This window comes from Rhinopithecus bieti, unplaced genomic scaffold (assembly GCF_001698545.2).
Source record: "Rhinopithecus bieti isolate Rb0 unplaced genomic scaffold, ASM169854v2 scaffold_50350, whole genome shotgun sequence".
In the NCBI taxonomy this organism is placed as follows: domain Eukaryota; kingdom Metazoa; phylum Chordata; class Mammalia; order Primates; family Cercopithecidae; genus Rhinopithecus; species Rhinopithecus bieti.
Genome location: NW_016820258.1, coordinates 38,976 through 48,759, shown reverse-complemented (window position 1 = coordinate 48,759; position 9,784 = coordinate 38,976). Strand labels below are relative to the sequence as shown.

Sequence of the window (9,784 nt, the reverse complement as noted above, 5' to 3'; positions counted from 1 at the left end):
TTTTTTACCTCCTAGGCCTTTGAGAGGTTGTGCTAAGTTATTATAGCTTTTATAAACAGGAAGGTGTTTTTTATTATATACATAATTTTATTATAAGCTTAAAAATTTTTTGGAAGATTTTCTGAAAGTATGAATGAAATTTTTCTAATGAAGTATGTTTTTTTGAAATATAACTTTTAAATAACATACAGTATTGCTTTTATATGATTATGTGTTTGGTTTTAATGCTAAATGTTTATCTGTTTATAAAATATATTACTCTATTTTCTAAATCTCTTCTTTTGAAGTTTTAAGAAGAATCTCTAATTAAACTGTTTTAACTATTTCTTTTAAGACTTACCAAGATTATCTTCATAAAACTAGCTGTATTTCTCTCCTGAAAGATGCACAAGCAATTCATAGGAGGTTAGCTCAGGTTATTAATGTTGCTTTTAAGGCCCTAATTAAACAGAGTAGATATTCACATCACCATCATAGTGAGTTAAGTATGTGCTTCTTCTTGCAATGCAGCAATTTTGCCATAGACTAATAGGAGAAAGGGGCAGCTCATCTCCTAGAGACCATTTACTGGAAGAACAAATTTTGGCTCAGAATCAGAAGCCAAGAGGGTTAACCGTTGGCTCTGGTTAGTGACTAGAAAAGAAAACAATATGCCTGTAACAGCTGAGGTTGCTGTTCTTTACCTAGCTGCCATGGGCCCTTATATCTAACTCTCTCTTGCTGCTAGAACTTCGCTGTAAAACAACAGCATCTTTACCAGCCTTTCTCTACCTGTGAATGAAAGGTCAGAAAAGGAAAGGGGAAGGGGAAGCTTTTGCTGCTGGTGTGCTGGTAAAGGGGTCATATCTGAGGGTAACATTTCCTACTCTATATTCTTCAACAGGTTTTCCTGAAGTTTTATTATTGGTGGGGTTTTCTTTATCCTCCAAAATTGAAAATTTTAAATTTATAACATCTTTTAAATTTTATTTTATTTAAAACAATTTTATGGTCAACTCAATCTATAGACATTATATCAGTTACTTAAAGTAAGCGGTTTAGAATTTCTTTCTTTGCTTGTTTTTTATTTGAACTATTTCTTGTATTTGAATTTTTTAAGTACAACTTTTATGACAGTTCTGAAAACACATTATAGCAAGTGGAATTTACCACTTATTTGAGACTCCCTTCTTTGCTGGGATATAGACATTTCACTTTTGCAAAGCAAATGGATTTTACAAACAAAACCTGCACTCTGCTTATGGCAAGATTGTTTTCTTTTATGTCTTTTCCCTTTTGCCAAACTGTCAAACAGTTCAAATGCTTTGTCCTACTTTATCTCAAATATAGTTGTATGTGACTTTTCAACATTCTAACAGAAGTATGCTTCTTCCTCTATGGAATATAAATGTTAATACTAACAGAAGTAATTCATATAATATGTGATTGATGGTGCCTTGAAGCTGGAGGCTGGAGGATTGCTTGAGAACAGGAGCTTGAGACCAGCCTGAGCAACATAGCAAGACTTCACCTCTACAAAAAATAAAATTAGCCAAGCATGGTGGCACATGACTGTAGTTCCAGCTGCTAGAGACTTGAATAATAAAATTATTTTAATAGAGCTTATAGCCTTTTAGTAAAGAGAATAAAGGAAAAGAAACTTATTTTGAGAAATAGAGGCATCAAGTAGATTTGGTAATTTTGTTTTCTACATTTACATGGGAGCTCTTTATTTCTGTAAATAGCATTCATATTTGATTAAGTGTTAACATTGTAAATTTGGTAACCAGTTCCGACTTTAGGATTTCCAAATTCAAGCTTGGCTTTCATTTGTTGTTTATCCACTCTAAATCCCACCATGTTTTGTCTTTGATGTTCTTTGAGACTTCCAGAAGTCTAATTATAGCAAGCAATGTCAAACATCTAGCCCTAGTTTTTTAATATTAATTTCGTTTTTTCATGATTATTCAAATTATTCTTTAAAATTACTTTAGGAATACTTTAGAACTCATAAACTTGTAAAACCCTTGCTCTTCTATTCCTATAAGATTTTCCTTTGTAAATATTTAACTTACATTCAAATAGACTCTTATGACAGTAATAATATAATACTTCTTCCTCCAGCTTTCCTCGCCCTGTGAAGACAACTTGGTTAAATAGAAATGCACCAGCACAAAACAAAGATTCCGTGATTCCTACTCTTGAAAGTGTGGTCTTTGGTATTAACTACACAAAACAGTTATCACCAGATGTAAGAACTGAATATGTTTATAAATGTTTTCCGTATTTTAAAAGAAGTGTCCTTTAACTATTTTATCTATGAATGATGTTTTCCTTTTTTTAATTATTTGAGCTCAGCAACTTATAGATCTAATTAAATATGATCTTAAAATATTGTTTGGTTCTAATTGTCTATTATGAAAACGTGATAATTCAAAATGTTACCAGATTTAGTGGATAGACATCTTTGACAGCCTGTGCCCCTTAACTTGTTACTATTACCCCTTGGTCCTTTAACAGAACTGGTAGAAGTATCCCAAAGGCGTCTTTAAAGAACAATTGCCAGAGCTGAGACCCAGGGTAGAGTAGCGCAGGCCAGGCGTGGTGGCTCACACCTGTAATCCCAACACTTCGGGAGGCTTAGCCTGGAGGATTGCTTGAGGCCAAGAGTTTGATGCCAGCCTGAGCAACATAGCAAGACCCCACCTCTACAAAAAATAATGGAAAATAATGATGGCACGTGCTTGTAGTCCCAACTGCTAGGGAGCCTGAGGCAGGTGAATCGCTTGCGCGCAGAAGGTTGAGGCTGCAGTGAGCTGCAATCGTGTCACTTCACTCGAGCCTGGGTGACAAACTGAGACCCTATATCTTAAAAAAAGAAATTAAAAAAAGCAAGAGTAGTGCAAGTACAGCTATTATTATAAAAGAAAAGGGGACATACTATAAAAGCTGAGTGTGCTTCAGTCTAAATGTAATATAAATAACATGCTATCAAAATAATAATTTAATCTACTTGTTATAAAATCCACGGTAACTGAAATTACTAGGGCCACATTTCATGCTTAAATTTATTGTTTGAACAACTCTGAAATATTACCAAATTTTTTGTATGTATTAGAATAAATTTAGTTGACAGGTGGTTAAGTATTTTTTCTTTATTTTCCAAGTTTCAAATGTAACATTTTGTATTACTGACACTCTGTATCCTACATCTGTTTCTTGTTTAGGGTTGTAGCTTCATCATTGCAGACTCCTTCCTACATCATGCCTATCGTTTTCATTATACACTTTGTGCCACTTTGCTGCTAGCCTTCAAGGGATTGCACAGCTACTTCATTACGGTAACAGAAGAGATTCCCTCTTGTCAGAAACTAGAACTGGGTATGTTAAAAGTAGCGAGACCTATCCTACAGTTCAAATCATTCTCTTCATTCTTATATTGCTAGCTATCAGCTTTGCCATAGTTTTCTGTACTAAAACTACAGTGTTTGTGTGCTTCACTTTACTTCTGTCTCAATTCCATCTTTTCTACCTTGATAATCACTTTTGCAGCTTAAAATGTTTTCAGAATGCTAAAAAATAACTTCATGCTAAATTTGAAACGAGTCTTTTAAAATAACATGTCAGTATACTGTTCCTCTTAAAATATAACCCAAAACATGCTAGAAATCAAATGTAATTATCTGCAGAATAATAGGAAGGTAAATTAAATCCATACTTCCAAATATTTTACAGTCTAATCAGATTGTAGGTACTCAGGGCATTTTGTTTACATTTGATTTTATAATAGTTATCTCAGATCTCAAATTCCTTTCATATTGTTTTAGGGAATAATAAGATTACTTACTTTTTTAGCATTTTAAAATCAATTTTAAATTTTAAAAAAAAATTTAAATTGCTTAAAAAAAATCAAGCTTCAGGTTGTATCCAAAAGTAGTACCTGTATATATTTGTAGTACATAATAAAAAATCATATTGCCTTGATTTTGTATACCATTTGTAGTTTGCAAAATGCTTTTACATATATTATTTCACAGAAGATAAATTATTGGGATTGGCAAAATAAGTTCTTATTCAGACTTTTTATGTCAGTTTTATTAGCTTTTATTTTCAAATATTGGCTAATAGCTTATAGAAATATATTTTCATCTTTTTAGAATATATTGTTTTATAATTATGTTTTTTAATAAATCATAAATTGCCTTTTAAAATTTACTGAATCAGTATTCTTTCTTTATTCCTTTGTTCCTCAAGGATTTCAGTCTTTTAACAATATTAGTGCACTCCCTAAAGTAGTCACTGTTACTGAACATGGTTCTTGGGTTTGAGACTAATCAGACTACTTAAAAAATTGTGTTGGATTACACAGGAATTGCAAGAAAGTGTAAGAATTTCTATCCCACTTAAATTCAGCTGTGAGAAAATGCTGGCTATTGTGCCACTATCAGCAACTACTCCAGTTTAATTAATTAAGTCCATTATTCTGTCAGTTCAGCTCACACTCTCTTGACTAGACATAGATATCACTAAATTGACTGTTTAGAATTCTTGATTCAGTAATCCTAATGGTTTCATAAATACACAAGCAATAGGAAAATGCGTTTGTTCTTTTTTGACCATGTATTCATTCTCAAAACAAAAATGGTAGTGTGGAAAAGATAATCTTCTGATCATTATTCTCTGAAACAGTCTCTATTTTCCTTGCTACTTTATGTTCTTAGAATTCCTGTTTCCCTTAGGAAAATTCTATAGACAGCCACTACCTCAAATGTAAATTTTTTAAAATGTTCTCTTTTGAAAATGAAAGAATCAGCTGGGCACGGTGGCTCACGCCTGTAATCCCAGCACTTTGGGAGGCCGAGGTGAGTGGATCACAAGGTCAGGAGATTGAGACCATCCTGGCTAACACGGTGAAACCCTGTCTCTACTAAAAATACAAAAAATTAGCTGGGCATGGTGGCAGGCGCCTGTAGTCCCAGCTGCTGGGGAGGCTGAGGCAGGAGAATGGTGTGAACTCAGGAGGCGGGGCTTGCAGTAAGCCAAGATCGCGCCACTGCACTCCAGCCTGGGCAACACAGCAACAAGACTCCATCTCAAAAAAAAAAAAGAAAATGAATCATTTATAGAATGGAGCTAATTTAGGCTATCACTTATCCTCAATGGAAAATTATGTTTCACATATCTTTAGTGGTGGTTTGGAAATCAAAAACATTTTTGTAGAAGAATTATATTACAAATTTTAGTTAGATTTAATGACCAGACCACAAAACTATTATACTACCATATTAATGAAGGACAGTATCATGTGCCTGAAAAATAGTGTTATGAAAAGTAGTGATGTAAAGCTTAAAATCCATGTGTAATGTCATTTCTACCAAAAAAAAAAAGTTAATAGTTTTGATGTGGAAGGCTACAGTAGATTGAAGAAGGCATTATCTTTTGTTCAAGAGTGCACATGTGAAACCATTTCTGTCACTTACTTAATTTGGGCCTACAAACACAAAGTGGTTTCCATTCACATGGTAAGGAGATTGAAGGGAATCAGATATGGTACATGTGTCAGGAAGCAAAGGTGAGATTATCCAAAAGACAAAGGGTGGAAAGGATCTCTAGGAACTATGGGTGTTGGGGAGCCCTGGCTTAGACAGTGTTAGCAATTATTATTAATTTATCAGTCTAACTTCAGTATGATCATGTATTCATAAGATTTTCAACTTTTTTCTGGTGAGGATGTCTTTTATGTCATGTATGTTACTTTGGGCTTAGAGATGTAGTATAGGAAGTATCATAATAAAAGTGCCCTTATATTTAATTTCAGAAGTTAATTACAAAATGATTGTCAACTTTATTCCAAATTATTTGCTTAAAATATTTTATCAGAAAATAAAATTCTAAAGCAAACCCAGACTTCAGTTTTAAATAAGTATATGATAGAAATAAAATTACTAGTACCTTACACATAGATTTACTTAAAACATATTTCTTGAATGAATGAATGAAATAGCACAATACAGTTTTCATTGTTACTTGAAAAAGTGTAGGCATCAACATAAAGCTTAACAGTTTTCTAGGGATTTTTAAAATCAAGATTCATCTTCAATAAATATTGGTAATGTGTTGTTCTTAAACTTTACGGTTTATAATTTCCTTTCTCTTTATTGTGAATTTTAGTTTATTCTTGACTGCATCTTGTAAGAAAACATCTAAAAATACTATTAACTATTAAAAATAAAAGTATTTGTTACATATTCTAAACTATCAATGTCTTTTATTTTATTCTAGCAAAATAAAATTGTGAACACTGATATATTTCTATAATGTACTGTTGACCAAACACCACTATATTCACCAGTTTTAATAAGTGGATACAGAGTAGTTCTTGATTAAAGAATATTTCCTTTTATTACCACTTTTATTGAGTTTTCAAATAAGCATATATTTAAACTTATTAAACTTTACTATGTTTGAAAACTTTTCTAAAAAAAATATGTTCCCTCTTTTAAAATAATGCTTGAGTTCCTTTCTGCTTTTTTGCCTTTCTCTTTTCTCCTAGATGAATGATGTACATTTTCTGATGACATATAATTAAATATTGGTTTGGTGCAAGGAGCTCTTACTGGACATAAGAGTCAGGAGTTCTGGAATTAGGTTTGGGCAAGTCACATAGCCTATCTGAACCCCAGTATCTACACTTGTTAACAGCAGGGAGTTAACTCTGAGATCCCTGCCAACCTAAAATTCTGAGTCTAATAAATTAAAACATTTTGGATTATGAAATGTTGAGCGACACATACATTTAAATTAAAAAACCAAAATATATACTCGAATGTACATCATTTGTAATTTTGATAAGCTAATTAACTAACTGCACTATCAGATAAACACTAAGTCTATTATTAACAAGCTGGAAAATTCTAGTAAGTTTTGTTATAAAAGGAGTATAGTAACTAGTGCTGTATGCAATCCTTATGACTAGCCAAGGTCAACATGCAGCTCCTATATGAGCGTCTTCTCAGAAGAAAACAGCCACGAACACAGAAAGACAACCATCTAGGTACGTTTACAAATAGCTTAAGCAAATGATCCCTTTTAATTAATTAATTAGCATGAAATTTTGCTTTAAATTAGCATCAGATTTCATAAATATATATTTAATAATATAGTATGTTTCCACCATTTTGAAGAACTTACCTTTAAAATCAGTTTGGTCTGTGGATAAATTTTGGTTAATTTCCTAATTTGTAATATTGAAGTTTTACTTAAGTCTGGAAATGGTAAATGCAAAACTCCCTGGCTTTTTTCATGTGTTTCTTAAAGTTTCTATGAAGAGTACTTTTCAAAACCATGATTATTACTACAATTTGTTGGTTTAATGACATTGCCTTGAATTTGCTCAATTATTTTATCTTTGGCTAGGCCTAGTGATAATGAAATGTGATTTTAAAACGAAACCAGGCAGGATATGGTGACTCACTCCTGTAATCCCAGCAGTTTGGGAGGCCGAGATGGGCGGATCACCTGAGGTCAGAAGTTCAAGACTAGCCTGACCAACATGACGAAACCCCATCTCTACTAAAATACAAAATTAGCCGGGTTTGGTGGCACATGTCTGTAATCCCAGCTACTCGGAGGCTGAGGCAGGAGAATTGCCTAAACCCGGGCAGTAGAGGTTGCAGTGAGCCAAGATCATGCCATTGCACTCCAGCCTGGGCCACAAAAGCGAAACTCCACCTCAAAAAATACTAAACCTAGTTTTCTGCACTGCAGAAATAGAGATGAGATGGGAGGCTGAGGCAGGAGAATTGCTTGAACCCGGAAGGTGAAGGTTGCAGTGAGCCAAGATCATGACCCTGCACTCCAGCCGGAGCAACAGAGTGAGANTCTACTAAAAAATATAAAAAATTGGCCGGGCGTGGTGGCGGGCGCATATAGTCCCAGCCACTCGGGAGGCTGAGGCAGGAGAATGGCGTGAACCCGGGAGGCGGAGCGTGCAGTGAGCTGAGATCCAGCCACTGCACTCCAGCCTGGGGACAGAGCAAAACCCCGTTTTAAAAAAAAAAAAAAAAAAAAACTTTCATTCAAAATTTTAAAAGTAATTAAGTAAATGGTTTTTATAGTTTCAACTACTCTATAATATATTGGCCTTTACTAAATATTTAATACTTACATGCTAATTGTTCCTTTTTACAGGGCAGATGATCTGAATGCCTTGCAGCTAATAAGTAGCCGAACACTGAAGCTGCACTTTAGCCCCCATAGAGGCCTTCATCATCATGTTAATGTCATGTTTGATTATTTCCACCTTTCTGTTGTGTCTGTTACAGTTCATGCATCATTGGTTGCACTACACCAGCCACTAATAAGGTAAATTTGACTAATATTTTTGTATTAAGCCATTCTTACACTGCAATAAAGAAATACCTGAGACTGAGCAGTTTATAAAGAAAAGAGGTTTAATTGGGTCATGGTTCTTCAGGCTGTACAGGAAGCATGATGCTGGCATCTGCTTAACTTCTGGGGAGGCCTCAGGAAACTTACAATCATGGCAGAAATCACAAGCGGAGCAGGCATCTCACATGGCCAGAGCAGGAGCACAAGAGTCAGGGGAGTTGCTACATACTTTTAAATGACCAGATCCCATGAGAACTCACTCACTATCATGAGGACAGTACCAAGAGAAATGGTACTAAACCATTCATGAGAAATCTGTCCCCCTGGTCCAGTCCCCTCCCACCAGGCACCATTACAACATTGAGAATTACAATTCAACATGAGAGCCTTCTTAATGTAGCATTTTTTATTTTTATAGTGAAAACATGTACTTTCTAAAGATAACTGAAATAATAAGGACTTTAAAAATTATAATCAAAGTCAAGAGTATGGGAACATTGGCTTGATAACTTTTTTATTACAGAAGTATGAAGCCATCTTTGTCAATCCCAAATAAATTAACAAAGAAAAAATACAATCTGGAAATAACCACACAACATTGTTTATTCTGTACCTATGTTTTGTGCAATGTTATACTATAATTACGCTGGAAAAGTATGTGAATTTTTTCTTATTTTTCTTTGCCTCTTATCCAGATAGACTAATTTTATCTTCTTAACTGTGCATCATACAGTAATTCTTGCTTTCCAAGTTATTAACCAATTTTATGAATTTTTACTCAGCCTTTTAAAACTATATCATGTACCATTAGTTCAAAGGTATATAATATTCTGTATCATAATAAATGCATTGAGACAATTATTTTTTTCTGTTCACTTCCATGGGTAGACAGATTTCTTTCGTTAATGTAAAAATACAATGCAAGGTCTTCGGTTTTTACATCATCCTTGTAGTATGGGCAGCAGATGGATGCTTCAGATCAGTAAATTATATGAAAGTCTCCAAATGTATTTGATTTCTAAACTGTCTGCAATTTCTGATGCACATCTGATTCTGACAATTAATATTAGGCAGGATGCTTAAGGGATATGATGGTAAGTTGATTTATCAGAAAACTAACTAGATCATTTTGCAAAATTACCCTCAGAATTTCTGGAAGCCCAACACAATTTAACATATTGATCACAGGTAATAACCTCCTATGGCATATCTTTACATTGTTTTAAAAACTAATTGAAAGCTTCTTTCATTCTGTTGCTTTCTCATCTCTTACATGTAGATCATCTTGACCTAGTTCCTTTTAGAGCACCAGGCCAGAAAGACATATATTTCACCTGATGACTTGTTTTGCCTTCTTTATTCTATAGAAAGATCTATAACTGGTAGTTTTGCTGTCTTTTTTTTTTTTTTTTTT

The 9,784-nt window shown here is 33.8% G+C and overlaps 1 protein-coding gene and 1 long non-coding RNA gene across 2 annotated transcripts in view; both read left to right on the top strand.

Moving 5' to 3' along the window:
• The window catches only part of FAM135A (family with sequence similarity 135 member A), a 67,682-nt gene that overhangs the window by 29,430 nt on the left and 28,468 nt on the right, over positions 1–9,784 (top strand). Inside the window, exon 4 of the mRNA XM_017859763.1 lies at positions 8,170–8,343. Coding sequence (XP_017715252.1) covers positions 8,170–8,343 — 174 coding nt within the window. The remainder of the gene's footprint in view (positions 1–8,169; positions 8,344–9,784) is intronic.
• On the top strand, positions 2,083–7,033 carry LOC108520395 (uncharacterized). The gene is made up of 3 exons (XR_001882901.1): positions 2,083–2,230; positions 3,207–3,360; positions 6,956–7,033. It is a non-coding gene; the product is annotated as an uncharacterized LOC108520395 (long non-coding RNA).